General features: G+C 38.9%; 1 protein-coding gene across 6 annotated transcripts in view; it reads left to right on the forward strand.

Moving 5' to 3' along the window:
* The window catches only part of otog (otogelin), an 80,958-nt gene that overhangs the window by 55,869 nt on the left and 6,286 nt on the right, over positions 1–18,803 (forward strand). For 5 of the 6 annotated variants that reach the window (XM_036583924.1, XM_036583927.1, XM_036583925.1 and 2 more), the window contains exons 36-54: positions 45–2,464; positions 2,929–3,106; positions 3,332–3,480; positions 4,313–4,402; positions 5,446–5,632; positions 6,918–7,138; positions 7,586–7,724; positions 8,053–8,241; positions 8,543–8,752; positions 10,852–10,956; positions 11,649–11,753; positions 12,989–13,090; positions 13,244–13,342; positions 13,783–13,823; positions 14,239–14,314; positions 14,455–14,633; positions 15,629–15,733; positions 16,263–16,382; positions 16,529–16,574. In XM_036583924.1, coding sequence (XP_036439817.1) covers positions 45–2,464; positions 2,929–3,106; positions 3,332–3,480; positions 4,313–4,402; positions 5,446–5,632; positions 6,918–7,138; positions 7,586–7,724; positions 8,053–8,241; positions 8,543–8,752; positions 10,852–10,956; positions 11,649–11,753; positions 12,989–13,090; positions 13,244–13,342; positions 13,783–13,823; positions 14,239–14,314; positions 14,455–14,633; positions 15,629–15,733; positions 16,263–16,382; positions 16,529–16,574 — 4,761 coding nt within the window. Of the gene's footprint in view, positions 1–44; positions 2,465–2,928; positions 3,107–3,331; positions 3,481–4,312; positions 4,403–5,445; positions 5,633–6,917; positions 7,139–7,585; positions 7,725–8,052; positions 8,242–8,542; positions 8,753–10,851; positions 10,957–11,648; positions 11,754–12,988; positions 13,091–13,243; positions 13,343–13,782; positions 13,824–14,238; positions 14,315–14,454; positions 14,634–15,628; positions 15,734–16,262; positions 16,383–16,528; positions 16,575–18,803 lie in introns of those variants that run through there. The other variant, XR_005008006.1, reaches the window with a different exon arrangement.

An 18,803-nucleotide genomic window follows, 5' to 3' on the forward strand; every position in this document is an offset into this window, starting at 1 on the left:
TGATGGTTATTATCTCTAGTAGATGGCATTATGTTTGTGTTCAGGTATTAAGCCTCCAGTACTACTGCCAGGCCTCATCTCAACAACACCTACTGCTGCCACCTCTTCCATGTCCCTGGCTACAGCAAGTGTCTTCACCAGAAGCAGCCTGGCAACAGAGGCAATCAGCGCAACAACCACTCAGACCCCTCCAGAACATAGCAGTATAGCTACTACAACAACCATCACACACACGTCAATGCTCTTGCCCATACCAAGCACTACTCCAGTGACAGAGGAAATTGTAACAACTATGAAAACATCTGCCTCCTACACAAAGCCAGTGGCTTCAACTCCCAAAACCACTCAAATGCCCAGCACTGCTTCTCTTACTCCTTTCATCACACTCAAAACAAGAACAGTATCTGCCTCAGCCTTGCCACAAATAACCACTACAACTCTAGGACCTACAGTGACTGCTTCCCTCTCCACTGGCACCAGCTCAGCAATAGCCTCCAGTGTAGCTCTATCTCCTAGCTCTACAGAGCAACCCACTAGAGTAAGGACTACCCCTGCTCCCTCAGCATCTACCAGCAGAAGCACAACAGAGTCTGCTTCCCCCACATTCCGAGTATCACCCCTTGACGTCACCAGCACAGAACATGCCACAGTCTCACAGCTTTCCACTATTACTGCCAGAACTATAAAGCCCGCTATACTCTTTACAGACAGTGAACAGCCTTTTAGTACAGAAACCTCTAAAGTAACCAAAGCTCCTGCATTAGAGTCGAGTACTTCTGCCACCACAGCACATCTAACTGTATCTGCTCCATTACACACACTCACGGTCACACCACCTTCGGTCACTCCAGCACATTCCACAGAGTTCACCACGGCAGTCAGCATCTTCAGCACTCTGAAAACAACACCGATGAGTGGCACTGAAGCCAGAGAACATTTGGTGGTACACACTACGGAGAAAACTATGCCTACTTCCGCCACTGTGGCAAAAACATCCACAACACACCTCCCAACTAAACCCACAGAGATACCTCTCCCAGCACAAACAATGTCCTCTGTGCCTGCGACTTCTAAGTCAGAGCAAACTGTAACCTCCAAAACATCACCAGTATCCACAGAAATAGTCCAGCCAACATCGCAGGTCATAACAATGTCTTCTGCACCTACAGCAGAAGCAGTAGAAACCTCAGCAACAACGACCTATCAACCAGTGCCTACACTCTATACCACTCACACACCCTGGTCTCCTGGTGTCCTAACCTCTGAGAAGCACACAACAATATCTGGGACCACTGTCACCACAAGCCCCCCAAGGTCCCCTCTAACCACACTCAGAACTGTTCTTCCTTCACCTGTAGCACATGTCACGTCAACACTGGCACCATCACATACTCTACCAACTCACATGACGACTCCCAGAACTTCTCCAGTGGTATCCACTACGGCTGTATCTGCATCCACCACAGTAAGCTCCACAGAGTCAAGCTTGAGTCCCTTCTCAGAATCATCCTCAACCTCTGCTCGACTTATAGAGACAGTCAGCACAACCACTTCAGTTACAGTTGAGACCAAGACAAAAACTGTACCTCATGCTTATACACCAGTGTCACCCACAATACCTACCTCAGCAGTTACAGTGGCACCACAGACATCAACAGCAGTTTCAGCTGGCATAGTCACCACAGCTAAGCTTGCCACTACCACTGAGGAACCTCGGCCATCAGCCACCAAGAGGGCATTGTCTACCCTCAGCTTTGTTACTGTCCTGCCTCAAACAGAGACAACTCATGTCCGTCCTCACACTGACAGAGCTGAACTTTCTACTACTGAAGCCACACAACCATCATCCTGGTCACATCCATTGTACACTTCTTCCACATCAGTTCCCAAAGTGATTCCATCAACAGAAAGAGTGACCACACCAATATTCAGCTTAACCATGAAAGAAACTACCATGGCAACACATGTTTCTCCTCAGATGGTCACTGAAGTCCACAAGTCCACAACAGTTGCACCCACAGACACAATGCCATCTACCTCTGGTTCTTTGGAGACAGCAGAGCCTGTTTCTCCAACTAGCCCTTCAAGCACATTCTCAACCATACCTAGCACGGAGACATCACCACAAAGGACTGAACGCACAATAGAAACCAGCCCCGCTAGACCGCTAGTCAGCACAACCAAATCAACTACCAGTCCTGCAGTGCCACATGATACAACTACTGCCTCTGAAAGAAGTACCTCGTCTACAACTTCATCATCAGAGCAGCCACCAGACTGGATGACATCAGCAACACAAAAAAGCACAAAACAGCCACCTGCTCTAGACACATCCTATACAGCCACCTCTATGACATCTGTAACAACCTCCCCCTACATGACAGAGACAGTGCACTGGAAGACTAATTTGACTACAGTTACATCCACCACTGCTGAGGGTGCTACTCCCAGCAAAATCTGCACTGTGAGTTCACTTAATCAGATATGGGTTATTCCATCAGTACACTTTTGTACAGTTTAGTACAGTCTGACACTAATTTTTAACTTCCTTCAAAAGAATACTGTTAAGATTACACTTAATGCATGCGGTTAAAAGACAAATCAAAATGACAGATATGATGTGTTTTAACACAAGTCATAACTGATCATTTATTCTTTTCATATATACTTTCTGGTTGTGCTTAAAAATAAAATTATAATGCTAAATCTGCAAATATTATTATCCAGGCTTGGCTTTTGCATGACTATGCCAAATGATCGTTAGACATTAATACACTGGCCTTTGTTTGGCCACTGGCAATAAAAGTTGTTTAAATATCACAGTCTCATGTTTAATACTGTCACAATCAGTACAGGCACATAATTAAGATAGTATTTGTGTTTGTGTGTTTGTGTGTGATGTCATGCTGCTTGGCCATGTCTTTATAGCCGCCATATTCTGAGATGGTAGATGAGTGCACTAAGCTCATTTGTGTGAATGGCCAGCTGCTCTTGTTCAATAAGTCCCAGAGCTGCCCCTATGACTCTAGCCCTCCAAATTGTGGCCTGCTTGGGTTTGCTGCGTTGGTCAATGGAGACAAGTGCTGTCCAAAGTGGGCATGTCCATGTGAGTCATACACACCAGTACTTGCATCCACACACTAGTATTAAACCAATAAGCCACGAAAAACTGTGTGTTTGAGTGTTTTTATCACCCTAAAGGGTATTAACCATGGTAAAATCACTGCCTACCACAGCCAAACAATATTTGTTTTATAAACATGTATTTACTTGTGTCATATTGTGTTATATGTTTTTAAAAGTGTTTTCTTTGTTTTATGTTGGTGTGTAGGTCGCTGTTCAGTCTTTCCAGATCTAAATGTGGTCACTTTTGATGGGAATAACGTGGCTATTTATAAAGCTGCATCGTACGTGGTCACGCAGCTCCCCAATGAGACAGTTAGCATCCTGGTGCAGGAGTGCCACAGCTCAGACAACACGGTGAGAGTGATACACCCCTTTCCCCCCTCTTTCCTCTTCCTGCTGTGCCTGGTTTCCTGACGTGCCTGCTGCTCATCCGATTCTCTTATCAGTTCATTCTTCATTGTAGTTTAATGCTTTCAAGGTTTGTTTATTAGACATAATACAGCTGTGCAGTGTATTATTTGTAAATTGTTATTGGCCTTCGCAAAGCTGATATCACAGAGCTATGCAAATGAGTCATTAAATGTTTAAATGTGTGCTGTGAGCATCCTGACTAATTATAGATGTTTCTGTAGAAGTTTGTATGAACGGAGGCATTCACGTGATCCAACAATCAATAATATTATATATGACTGTAATATTAGTGTACATATGATCCCAAAAAAAGCATAGGCTGGTCTTTAACTTTATATCATCAGTCTTTAAATTATTGTTTCATCAGTGTATTTTAATATATTGCACGGCATATCACATCACAGTATGTAGCAATATCATCAGTGTTATTTATATATACCCTGCAGCTCTATTACATGATAGGCACAGAGGTCTTATAGTCAATAAACGGTAGGTGTACACAGAGAACAGCTTATGTAGACAGTGTAATTGATGTATTTGTCTGATTTGATTTTGAGCACATTTCCACCACTAGTCAGTATTATATAGCCATCAATCCTGTGGTTCAGCTATAAATGGCATAAATTAAAAATGATGCCTGGAGTAAGAATCTAGTGTGTATTATATGCACTTGCACTTAATTTTGTTCATTTCTGCATGTAGACAGTGTCTTAAATAGTTGTCTCTTTATCATACTTGTATATGACGTCTCTTATTTTTGTTTTTTTCTCCTTAGCTTGTGTGGAACTTCACTAACCTCTGCCTGGCAGCTCTGAACATTACGCATGAATCCAACATGGTGCTCATTAATCGCCTACAGAGACGTGTGAGTATCTATTGCCTGTCTGTTCTTTTAAATATTCATTTGAAAGACTTGAAAGTAGAGCACATTCATATTGTGGCATCCACCATGGGCCATACTGCCGTGAGGAGCTTAGGGGGTGTGGCCATGCAAAGTGGCTCTCGAGATGCACCACACTCCCAGAGTAAAAAGGACACTTATTGTTGCTGTTGTTGCTGACATGCTGATATGTTATTGTTGTGGTAACACCCCAGAAAAGCTGCTTACAGTGAAAATAAATATGCTCTAGTTTCAGCATGGCAGGTATATTGGTATCGCTACAGAGAGCCTGCTTAAACCACAGAAAATAAATATGTTTCTGTTCAGAGGCTTCAAAGCTAACTTTGTTCTTAGTATGGTTTGCTAGTTCTTTCTATAATTTTATAGAAATTGCACATTTATTCATTTACAGCCTTTAAATGCATTTTGTTAAAATAACCTTACCATACCTAAGCTTACCATGTGAAGTAGCCTAAAGGTTGCTATCAATAATAATTGTAGGCTTTGTCTTTTGTATTGTTAATAACTTTGATGTAATCACAGCATCAAAATCATTTAAACATCTGTTTATTTTTCGTGAGGCGTTCCGTACGTGGAAGGTTGCTGCATGGTTTTACTTGTTCAACAAGCAGCCTAGACCTCATCACTCAATGTTTGAGTTAGCTTGGATCATGAGAAGCAGAAAATGCAACCACTTTCTACTCAATGAACTTTGAAACAGTGGAACAATATCCCTGCAGATTTCTTTGAAAGACTGAAAGCAAGGAAGCTGTAATAAAAGTGGCTACACTAAATGCTAAAAGTGTACTGTTTTCTGTTCAATGTTTCCTACTTTTTTTCCTGATGATGAAAAATGAATAACTTTTACTTAATGGCCATTTTGACTGGAAATTGAATAAATGAAGGGTAGTCCATGACCTTTCTGCAGTACTGTATGTTTACCTATGTGTTTTTAATCTATTATCATATTTTTACATGCTTGTTATATGCGGTACATAACTGATGAAGAGATCTCTCTTATTTCACAGTTGTATGTAAACTCTAGGTATGCAAAGCCACGGTTTAAGAAGTACGGATTTGAGGTTCTAGATACAGGGAACATGTATCTGATCCGGAGTCCTGCCGGTCTAAAGATCCAGTGGTTCCACAGCACAGGCATGATGGTGATTGAGACGGAGACCTACACCAACAAGCTTTCTACTATGGGGCTATGCGGTATGAATACTCAAAAAATCTCTGCATTATTTAATAGTGGATCTTGGAAAGTACGAGTTATGTATTGTGTAAAAAGTTTTAAAGTTTCAAAATAAATGGTTCACTCCCCTGTCCATACAGTTCATGTATGTAAACTAGATTGCAAAAGCACCCCATTTTGAATTTGTTGTTTTTTGTGATGTCACTAAAACCAACATTCACTAATAGTGATATATAGTAAATCACTATACACCGATCACACATAACATTATGACTACCTCCTTGTTTCTATGCTCATCGTCCATTTTATCAGCTCCACTTACTATATAGGTGCAATTTCTAGTTCTACAGTTACAGACTGTAGTCCATCTGTTTCTTTGCATACTTTGTTAGCCCCCTTTTAACCTGTTCTTCAGTGGTGAGGACCCCCATGGACCTTCACAGAGCAGGTACTATTTGAGTGGTGGATTATTCTCAGCACTGCAGTAACACTGATGTGGTGGTGGTGTGTTAGTGTGTGTTGTGCTAGTACGAGTGGATCAGACACAGCAGTGCTGCTGGAGTTTTTAAACACCACTCACTGTCCACTCTATTAGACACTCCTACCTTGTCAGTCCACCTTGTAGATGTAAAATCAGAGACGTTAGCTCATCTGCTGCTGCACAGTTTGTGTTGATCATCCTCTAGTCCTTCATCAGTGGTCGCAGGACGCTGCCCACAGGACGCTGTTGGCTGGATATTTTTGGTTGGTGGACTATTCTCAGTCCAGCAGTGACACTGAGGTGTTTAAAAACTCCAGATGCTGAGAATGATCCACCACCCAAATAGTACCTGCTCTGTGAGGGTCCATGGGGGCCCTGACCACTGAAGAACAGGGTAAAAGGGGGCTAACAAAGTATGCAGAGGAACAGATGGACTACAGTCTGTAATTGTAGAACTACAAAGTGCACCTATATAGTAAGTGGAGCTGATAAAATGGACAATGAGTGTTCAAACAAGGAGGTGGTCATAATGTTATGCCTGATCAGTGTACATCCAAAGTATGCAGACACCCCTTCTAATTCAGCTACTTAAAGGTACACCAAATGAAATCCGCCGCAACGGAGTCACAAACTTTCTTTCTACTCTTCAAACTATTGAATATAAATGTATGTTGCATGTAAGTTGAAATGCGTTTTCATATTTCATATTTAAATCTAAACTTAATTGCATCTCTCTCTCTCTCTCTCTCTCTCTCTCTCTCTCTCTCTCTCTCTCTCTCTCTCTCTCTCTCGCCTGCTCCCTCTTCCCCCACCTGTTCTTGCAGGTTGTTGTGATGGTAACCCACTGAATGATCTGACCCTGTCAAATGGTACCGTTGTGACAGAGAGTGAAGATCCAGCTGTGTTCATTGATAGCTGGCAGGTTCCCAACACCACCAGCTATGTTAGCCACAGCAGGAGGAGGGAGGTCAACTGCTCTACCAGTGACTGCTCTGACTGCCTCAACATGCTCAACAACCTTACCTTCACTGCCTGTCATCCCTATGTATGTAGCATCTTAAACATTGTATCCCCACACATACACATCTTAAATCTTGAATGCCCACAGCTTTTTGAATACACAGTGTCCTCAAAGTACTTGCATAGCAGTAACATTTAAAGGAATTCTCCGTCAGTTGTCAGCTTAATGTCTGTCTAATTTGTTTCACTGAACAAAAAAATAAAAACCCAGTCAGGCTGTTGCATCAGCACATGCCCTGTGGCTTTTATACTAAGTCAGCAGATTAATAGAAGTTTCAAGGTAATAGAAATGGATTTGTAGAAGCAAACTGTTTTAGTTGCTTTAGAGATTTTAAGTATAGAGCCATTCTAAATGACATTATATAATTTTGACTTCTCTGTCCTTAGATTTACTGAGGCCACTGTATGTACATGCACCAATTTCAAATTCTCACATATGTTACAACTGTGTGTTGTGTGTGTATTGTGTCAGGTTCCCCCAGCTACATTCTGTGAAGTGTGGGTACGAGATGCAGAATATGTGAATAATCCTTGCGTGGCTCTTGCTGCATATGTTGCTTCCTGCCATAAGTTCAACATCTGCATTGAATGGAGAAGTCCAGACTACTGCCGTATGTTCAACAACATATTTGACTTGCAACCCGTTTGGTCAGATTCTGAAGGCTCGCACCTTCAGATTGTGCCTCCAAACTAATCTCAGCTGTAATGTTATTTATGATAACACTCTTCCTATCATGTTCTATTGCTGAAATATGTCAAGGTGCAGAAGGAACATTCATTGACTTTGATGTAACAATATTTTATTCTAAGGGACTGAAAAAATCCAAGGCTTTGATCAAACAGTAACATTAAGCTCTTAAGGATTTTGAATGCAGGAAAGTTCGATAAATGTATGTTTGGTGATCACTGATTCTGAGTATCGATGTGTGTTTTCTGTAGCCTTTGTGTGCCCTGAGACACTGATGTACCAGGCATGTCTACCTGCCTGCACAGCTCCATCGTGTCCAAGTCAGGAGTTTGAGTATGATGCTGATCAGTGCTCGGGCCTGGCTGAGGGCTGTGTGTGTCCACTGGGAACTCTTCTTCATCGCCCTTACTCCACACTCTGCATTCCACCTAACAAGTGTGGTATGCCCCTCCCCCCATGTCTTTGTTCCCTTTCTTTTCTCTCACTTTATTACCCACCCCCCTTTGTCCCTCTTTCTTCCTTTTTGTATCTTTTTTTTCTTTGTATCCCTCTCTCTCCATTTCTGTCTTTCTCTCCATGTCTATTTTTCTTGCTTTCTCCATATCTATCTCTCTTTCTATCTCTCTTTTTTCTTTCCATACTCCTCTTTTTATACGTTTCTTACTTCTCTCTCTCTCTCTCTCTCTCTCTCTCTCTCTTTCTCTCTCTTTCTCTGTACTGAGTGTTGCATTGTTTCTACAGCCTGTACGGATAGTTTCGGAGCGCCACATGCTCTGGGCGAGGTTTGGAAGGCATCAGTGGATGGCTGCTGCATGTACAAGTGTGAGAGTGACGGCATTGTGCCTGTAGAGTTAAACTGCAGTGACATCCCTCAGCCGGTCTGCACAAAAGCAGGAGAAATCAGCATTAGCCTTGCAGATGACAACAGCTGCTGCCCACAAAGAGTCTGTGGTCAGTTCCACATATCCCTAACACATACATGTACTTTACATACATCAATGTAAGTTACATTATCATCACTGTTATATCACAACTTCATTAGTCACATTAAACTGTGTTTTTTCAGTTTTCCATTTTTTGATATCACTTGAAAATGCCAGATGTCTTTTACCATAGATGCCCTTTGTAGTTTTACAACTACAAATTGTTTACTTGTAAATGTCTGTATTTGATTACATTCCTAATCTGAAAGTTTAAGTACATTCTGTGCATGTCCGTTTACGTCAAAGCAAAAATTCATAATGTTCAACATGACCAAGAACTGGTCTGAAGAGGAGACTAAGTTTATGCTTCAAACGTTAAAAGACGGCAGTAGGACTGGTGTCCGACTTATGTGTCTCAGAACATGATGTCTTTCTCTCAATCCTTCTTTAATGTATACATGTGAAGTACATTTTCGTGTGCTTGTCATCCTCCTAGTCCTTCGTTAGTGATCTGTTTCAGGCCACAGAGATGAGATGGCATGAGAATTTTGAACCAATGCCGATGTTTAACAATTTTCATCTACTTATCTACCAGTGCCAAAACCGATACATAAACATTTTTAAACTGTAGAAATTGTGACTGAATCTGCCTGGGTTAGTACTACAGAGTAATGTAACATTTATCATTGTAGGGTTACAAATGCAGTAAAAAAATCATAAAATGCAGACATTTTAGCACAATACCCTCAATAACACACTTTTTTTTTAATTCATTCTTTCTTAGTTATCAAATATGTTTGTTTTGGCAGTAGAAATTACTGCCTCACACACTTAAAACACAGTACTGGTTGTGAGAGTAATGTGAAAGTAATGTGAGAGTGGAGTAGTTTTTGAGCTATGCACGTGTGTGTACATTTGTAATTGGCTCTTTGGCTAAGTTACTCCTCTCCCGTGTGGGAGAGCAGGATTCAATCTCAGCACAGAGAAGCACTCATTAGGCTTTGTGCTAGCACAATTAGAAAATATCTTGGAGCACTCTGTTTTGTTGAAACTTCAGATATCTGGTCTGATTTGCTCTTTGTTATTGGAGTTTTGGGTATCATCATGCCTAGAAAAAGAGTTCTCTGAGTACCTTCAGAAAGAAGGATGCAGATGCCTGTGAGTCTGGGAATGGATTTGAGAAGTGTTTCCACAATATTAGAAATCAATCCTTCCACTGTCTGGAAGATCACCTGCAAGTAGACAAGATTTGAAACCACTGCCAACTTGTCCAGGCCAGGCTGCCCCAGCAAATTTAACACGTGAGCAGATGATGGGATGCTAAAAGAAGTCTTTAAGAATCTCAACATTTCATCACAGGATCTGCATGAAGCTCTTACCACTGTGGATGTCAAAGTGTATGCATCTGCCATTAGAAGGAAACTGCACAAATTTGAGGAGATGCACAAGGAGGCCGCCTTTGCTGTTTAAATAAAATCAAGTCAAGACTAGTTTGCTAATCAATATCTAGGCAAGGACCAGGACTTCTGGGACAGTGTGCTATGCACAGGCGAGCCAAAGATAGACAGGATAATGATCCAAACATTACAAGAAAATCCACCAAGGAATGAAATGAAGAAAAGGAGGTTTATGGAATGGCCTAGTCAAAGGCCCAGATTTGAATCCCTTTGAAAAGCTGAATGATTTGAATGGGGTTGTACATACAAGAAACAACCAACCATTGCACAATTGAAATAGTTCTGCTTGAAGGAGAGGCAAAAGTATCTCCTCTCTATATGCCAGAAACTGGCAGACACATTATAAGAAACACCTGCATAAAGTTGTTTCTGTCCAAAGGAGCTTTACCAGTTACTGAAGCCAGGGGTATACTTACTTTTTCAACAGAAAAAAAGATATCTCTGTTAATATTTTTATATAAATTATTGCAAAGTAAAATTTCCTTTGTTTTTTGTTCTCTTATGTAACATTTATCTATGCATAGTGTTTAGCTGATGATCAAATACTGATATGCCCAGATATGTAGCAACAAAAGGAAATATTTCATGGGATATATTTATTTTTTCACAGGGCTGTTTATTCCTATTTTCCATTGTTTTTCTGTAAACTGAATGCTGTGATATGTTTCAGTGTGTAATCAGAGTATGTGTGAGGCGGTTCCTCTGGAGTGTAAATTTGGAGAGAAGATGGTGTCATACTTCAGACATGACTCCTGCTGTCCAGAATATGCATGCGGTGAGCTTAAGAGTGGTCTTTTAGTGTGCATGCATGTAGTGGTACTCTACCTGTCAGTCTTCTGAACTGTGTATGTTTGTGCGCATGTGAATCCAGTTAACAGGAGAATGTAAACTAAAAAAAAAAACAATCGATGCCAATATCTGATATTTTTCATGTGCATATCTGCTGATGCCGATGCATAAACATTTATAAAATGTAGTAGTCTTTTTTTTGTTTTGTTTTTTTTTGTTTGTTTGTTTTTTTATATGATTCCGATATCACTGTGCATTATACTGTAGGTATATAGATAATTATATAGATATTATTGATTATATAATATAATTATATAATTATATTATAGATAATTTAAGAGTGTGCAATGCTGTCAGCAGAAACAAAATAATTTAAAATAAGAATACAATCGCAATGCAGTTGAGAAGTGAACAAAAGTGGTGAACACTTAATCATATACATAACTTCATATTTCAGGACTTAATGGTAATAAAGGACACACAGACACAGGTATTCAAGACTACAACTCCTAAACTGCCAACCAGAGACAAGAGGATTGCATAGTTCCTCTCACATGTAATTTTTATAGGGTGACAATTTTGATGCAATTTAGCTACAACCAGAAAAAGCCTCATTGTAATACTCCTATATCCTTCACGGTCACATGCGGTAACAGCTCCCTCCCTCTCTCTCCATAGAGTGTGATCCCGACCAGTGTGTGCTGGATGTTCCTGTGTGCCGTGAGGATCAGACGTTAATAGCCACACGCACTGATGGAAGCTGCTGCCTGGCACATATTTGCAGTGAGTTCTTATCTTAAAGAGATACTCTTAACCAGAGGTGTTATGCTGCTGAGATGCCAAAAACAGAGGAATAGCAAGGGAATCTCCTGTTATGACTTGAGGAATCAGTGACGGCAACAACAAGAAATAATCATAGAAGCAACTCCAGTGTTTGAAATGCTAACCTCACAGCTAGCTAACATATCCTAGTGCAGCACATATAGTGTTCAGAAGTTCTATGATAGAGATACTATTTATTTAGACTAAATAAACATGGCTACAGAATGTGTTCAGATGACAGCCAGGCTGTTGTGAATTATATTATAAGTATCTATAAAGGGTTGACAGGGTGTTTACTTGTTACAGGAGTTTTGTTAGCACAATATGAATTTCAGTCCCTATGCACCTATGACACCTGCACGTTGACTGTGCCCAAACCTCCTCAACTCACTTTTGAGCTTCCAAAAATACCAGAAGCAGGACCTACGCAGACACATGCCGATATTTAATTCTAAATTTAAGGTATACCACAGTATTCAACATGCACAATATTGTGATCCTAGACACTTTAAAATACAGTCATTGCATTTTAGTGAAACAAATTGCAGTTTCACTCTAGATTTTTTAGATATGCAGATTAGGTCTGGTTAGATCCCACTAGGCCCCACTAAATTCTCACTTTGTGATGTTCATGCAGTTGATTTAGTGTATTATTGGTCTAAACACCTTCACAGCTCACTGTAAACATTTTCATACTCATGTGCTAGAGGGTCTACCACCCAAAAAAAAAACAATCAAACAAACAGGGGAAACCAAAGGCATTGATGCCTGTTAAGACTGTTTACTGTTCAACAGGATTTCATAAACTAAGTCTGCTGTGCCATTATATAAAGAGCCATCAGCGAAGTTTTTTTTTTCCAAAATGAAATTCAGAACACTTTATGTATTATCTTATACGTGCAGTATTTTTCCTAATACATTGTGATATTATTATAAATTATGAAAATAGGCAAGGTAATTATTGTGATATTAATTTTTTGTATTGGTACATACCTAGACCTACATGATCAGAAGTCAACAGTGAATGTACCAATGACTATATCAATTGGTGTGCTTTTTATTAAATTATCATCTCAAATACAGTCTAATAAGTCTTCTATTCCTTGACAGCAAGGTGTTGCCATAAAATAGATAAATGATTTAGTTCAATAACAAGTCTGCATCACATCTCAAACCCGTGTGTGTGTGTGCTACAGTGTGTGATGTATGCTCCGAAGCAGTTCCTGAGTGCGAAGATGGAGAACTGCTCACTGTGGACACAAACAGTACAGAGCGTTGCTGCCCAGTTTACCACTGTTGTGAGTCATACACGTTCCACCCATTTTCTCTCTCTCTCATACACATTCATGCATTACAGAGTATATAAATACCCTTACTCATGTTTTTGTATATGTGTGTCCTTTGCATGTGTGTTTGTGTGTGTGTGTGCGTGTGTGTGCGTGTGTGCACAGTGTGTGAGCCTTCTCGATGTTCAGTGATCATTTGTCCAGTCGGAATGGCTGTCATATCAACTGTGATTCCAGAGCAGTGCTGCCCATTGCAGACATGTGGTAGGCCACAGCTGTCTAATGTCTGATGTGATTTGGGGCATAAAGTAAACTGTAGCCCTATTCGAGTGCAATTAGTTTTACCTGGGGAGGTACTCCAAGTGAAGTGATTATTGATGAGATCTGTGATTTTAATCTTATGTCATTTTGGAAATAACCATAGCTACTTACAAGTACCTACAAGAGCTTCCTCCATAACAGTAGTGCTGTTGAAACTGACCTCATGATAACAAAAACTGTTAATAGACACAGTCGTGCACTATGTTGTTTTTGTGTGTTTTTGCCAAGCGATTATGTCTGTGTCTAGGCTATGAAATTTAAGTGTACAAATCTTGTACAAATCGCCAGTTAAATTACTTACTAATTGCATTACATAGCCTCCTCTGGTAATGCTAATTCAGCTCAAAAATTATTGAAGACTGAAACTTTTCGTTCTTTTTCAGAATGTGCATGTGAAAGAATCACTCGTCCTAAATGTGCCTTGGTAAGTCTGTTTAGTTAGCTGCTCTTAGTTTTTCTGTTTGTTTGTTTATATCTTTTTTCCATTGTTCAACCCCCACTGTTCAATGAGTGTTTATTACTCTGTGCCTATAGCCATTTTCTTTCTGCAAAGCAAGACTGTACGCACAAAAACTTTTTTCTGTCAAATTTACATCATGATGATGCATCATGATCTCCTCTTCTACTTACAAACATAAAACTGTTATCAATTGAATGTTTAGAATCCCACAGAATACCTCTCAGTGAGCTGTGAGTGAGTAATAAATAATATCAAATTACATTATACTTTAATAACTACAACTTCTGAGGGTTAATAAAATGTGTTATTTAGAGTAGAGGTGTTTTTTTTAGTTTTCTGTCTTACTGATGGGTGATCTCCCTGTGTTGCTGTGTTAAAGGGTGAGAGTTTGCAGTTAGACAGGGCATTTCTGGCAGATCCTAAGAACCAGTGTGGCTGCAAAAGATATCAGTGTGGTGAGAAAAATTATTTGAAATATCAACAATGATTCAATTTTAGGCTCTTGCTTTACCATTCATACATTCTGGCCTTAATAATTGTGTGAATATATAAGTTTTATATGTATATTTACATGTGTATTTATGTTCATATACAGTGAGAGATGCAGTTTGTGTGGATGGAGAGAGAGGTGTGATGAGGCCAGGACAGACTCTTATGGAGCACAGTGCCCGAGGTGTGTGTTATACAACGAGGTGCACACACACTCTAGACTCTGCCACTGGCTTCTACCGCATACAAGCATCCAGCACTAACTGCACTGCACAGTGTCAGCCTGTAAGTACATCATACACAATAAAAGCATGCAAAAACTCATAGATAGAATAAAACATACACATATGTAGACTCTATTGTCCTCATAAGAAAGATATTTTTACATAAAGCTGTGTTGAACTGTAATATTAAGGGAGGGAAATACTAGATGCGTCTGGTATAATATTAGCATTATATTTAATACAATTCTGCTGCAGTTTTTCAAGATTTGTTATATGCTAAGTGTTGCTATGTATTATTTTGACTGGAATTTATGCCTCCAAAATTTCATCTCAGTTTTTACACAAAACATAATTGTAAAGTAGACAAAGCAACATCAAAATAATTTTTCATTTTTATTTACATAATTTGCATTGTTAAGAAAATATTGAAATATTATTCATACATTTACATATTTCACAGATTGTTATTTGTGAAGCAGACAAAACAACATTTAAAAAGACTTTACCCTTACACATACAGTACTGTGCAAAAACACTTAAGACATTTATATTTGAAAAGCTGTTTTTTTCTGGGCAGTGAGCATTTATTTGCTCGGAAAAACACTAATGTTAGAATAAAAAGAAAATAACATTAATACAGTTAGTAGTGATTTTATGCATTTGATGTGTTTGTTGAACCATTTCTGAACCTCTCTTCATGTCTGCCCCGTATTAATTGTAGTTATCATCCAAAACCTGGTTTGGTTAATCAGTACTTCATTGTGTTAAATCAAGTGTTCTGGTAATGGAATTTAACAAATCCATGTGATGGCTAAGGGTATCAAGGAGACACTGGAACCAAACTTTGTTCTTCAGACAGGCTTACAAGATATCAACTGCTTTTTTTTTCAACTTTGCTGTATTTATATTTACTTGCATTCATTCTAATGATATAAGGTGTTTTCACAAGCACAAGCACACAAGAATTGCCAAGATAAAGAGTTTTTTTTTTTTAAACATTCCTATATGTGTGTCTACAGGTATGTTTTCACAAATTATGTGTGTTCTGTTCCTCAGAATCAGGTTTATGTTCCCCCTAAAGACCAGAGTGCTTGTTGTGGAGTGTGTAAGAATGTGTCTTGCGTGCACCACAGTGACAACGGGTCTCTGGTCTTGTATAAGGTGAGATTCTTTCTGTGAGGTGACAAATACAGCACCATTTTCAACAAAAACATGTTTTAGTATTATAAATGTACACAATACATCTTACCATTTTCATCACTCCAAATGTTCAGCAAACTACTCCTTCCTCAGAGCTAATATTTTGTTCAAATTCCCAGATGATGCAGAGAGCACGGTAAACTGTCGCTAGAAATGAGCACTTTCCAGATGTCTTGTGCTCATAGCTAGTAAAGTTGTTCAGATTACCCAAATGGCATGGGTTGTTAATTCTCTGCATTATCTGGGGCTGATTTCAGGAAATGGCCCTAAAATAATATTTGTGTTCATAAAACAAAATGTCAGTTACTCACACACAGGCTTCTTTTTTATCAAGTATATTTATCATTACAAATCAAATGTTACATTCAGCATGTCTGAAGGGAACAGTAATAGTGAATAAAGGATTAAGCATTAAACTTTTGATACATCTGGCAACACAAATTTAATACAAACACTGATGCATGCACTTTTTCTGTCTGACGTCCTGCAGCCAGGAAAGAGTTGGGTGTCTGACTGCATGCGTTACGACTGTACGGACACACAGTCTGGACCAGTACTGGTCTCATACTCCTACAGCTGCCCTCCATTCAATGAGACCGAATGCATGAAGGTAAATATACACTCAAAATTTTCATCTTCCATTCTATTGATACTTCCATTCTGCATCTCATACAGGGGTATGCAGATAACACTTGTGCCTCTGGCTGTTGCTGTATGTCCACAGTCAGATGTTTCTAAGATATTCACTTTTCCTAGATCGGAGGCACAGTAGTGACCTACATGGATGGATGTTGCAAAACATGTGAGTACTGACATTACACTGTGGCGTTTATTTCAGTTAGGCTGTATTTTGGCAGTTAGGTTGGCAGCGGTCTCCTTTGAAATGTTAACCTAATTTTCGTTTCTTTGAGTCAAAGTTTTTAAGTGATTTGTTTTGTCATGAAGTAAAATTCTGTGATTTTACTGTGAAAGTTTTTTTGATGTAAAATTTACAGACACTGTAATATCTAAAGAAAATAAAATTACTTTGTAACAGTGAAATTTGTAGGAGTAAAAAAAGATTTTGAATTTAACTTATTTTGATAATATATATTGTGAATCTAAGCAAGCAAAACTATATTTTGTTTAGTTTATTTTATTAATTTGAATTTATGAAACATACATTTTATGTTTTGAATTTAGTGGTGATTTCAGTGGTTTAAATTTGATATTTTTTATTTTTAATTTTTAAGTTCCAAAAATTCAAAATAAAACTTCAGGAGCTGTGATCAGATGCATCGCTATAGTATGAATAAACCCTCTCTGGTAGTTCTATTACCAGTCACCACTTACATTGTAGAGGACTGTTTTACATTTGTTAGAAATAAAACAAACACTGTTGCCTGTTATAACTGCCTAGCATAAATAACTGCTTTATAGGGGAATAATTTAAATCTCTAAAAATCTAAATTTCTTTAAAATCTCTTACAGGAAGCGTATTATATTTTGTTTTGTCAAAAAAGCCATGCAAGCAGACAAGTTGACTTCAGTAATAAACATCTGTATGCGTATAACTAAATTTCAATCATGGTTACTACTGGTTTCTCATTGTTCTCCATTTTCACAAGTTGTTGCTACGCTCCTTATCAAGGAGGATGCTGTTGCTGACTTGAAGCACCTTGAATTTATTAAGGTCCAAGCATGCAGTGCTTGCGATCCTATTGTAATTGTTAAGATTTTTCTTATTTATCTTTTTCTTTACTAAAACAAACCGTGCAGATCAAGCCGTAAGTCGTACAGACATGAAACTTGGTCAGTAGGTAGTTGTCCCTTCTGCACCTCAGGCGCGCAAGCTCAGCTTGGTGCTATAGTGAAGCTTTAAATATTTTGGTCTCTTCCACCCTATGTCATAGAGGAAAAAAAATATTTTTTCCCTGACTTCTTCTCTTATGGCCCCCAAAAAAAGCCCCAAGAACCATATAGCTCTTCCCACTTAGATTTTGAGACAATTTGACATCCTTAGAATTGGCCAATCTCCATGAAACTTGATATGTATCTTCAGGTATGGACTCTGTACTACCCATTGAAGTATGACCGATATCTGCCACTGAGGGAATGCTACTCATATTTCAAAACACTGAAACACACTAAATTGAGTAAATGACCATACAGTTTATAAACATGCAGTTGGAATCAAATAATGCACATCTTTGAGTCTGACCACTTTGTCAATACAAGTCATTTACTAATTCTTACAATTTTTCTACAAATGCACTTTGTTTATAAAACACTCATTTCAAACTAGTCTTACAGTTTACACCCGATCATCTCGAACTTGGTCTTGTAAAACTTTTTGGAAAGTAAGTAAATATCAGAAATGTTGACGTTTTGCAACAACATGTCAATAAATCCATCTAGGCAAAGTTTGTATGACTGTTAGCTGCAAGCCTCACATTGAGACTAAATTTGGTACAGACATACAGTATTATACTCAGAAGAAGCAAGCCACCTGTGCTTTAAATCCACCTCCAGGAAAAATGAAATCATATTTAAATTAAGTAAACTTAACATATCTTTGGCTCAGTTAAAGTAAAGAAATGTAAATGATGTCAAAATACTTAAGTCTTTAGTCTTAATAACTTTGTCTTTGGTATGTGGTTTGCTAAATTGCACAGGTAATTTGACATTTTGGTTTAGATAAATTTTGAACACAGTAGTGCAATGACAAGAATACATTGTCTGATACTGTAGCATTTTAAATAATTGGCCCTCAAAATAATTATAGTAATCTGCTTTTGTCTTATGTTGGGCCTACTTGCAAAATTGTGTTTGAACCCCTGAATTGTTGCTTGCAACTGTATTTTCTCTTTTGAAATTGAACTTGTATAAGACAATGTCTCCATATCTCCATATCTCCAACATGTAGGCAGCATGCCTCAGGGGTTCCTAATAAGAGGTCTGCACAGGCCTGCCCTATTCAACCACTAATCACATCCAACTGTGCCCACGAAGTCTAAGTTGATTCTTGCGCACTCCTGACCGTGAAACTTAG

This window comes from Colossoma macropomum, unplaced genomic scaffold (assembly GCF_904425465.1).
Source record: "Colossoma macropomum unplaced genomic scaffold, Colossoma_macropomum, whole genome shotgun sequence".
NCBI lineage: Eukaryota > Metazoa > Chordata > Actinopteri > Characiformes > Serrasalmidae > Colossoma > Colossoma macropomum.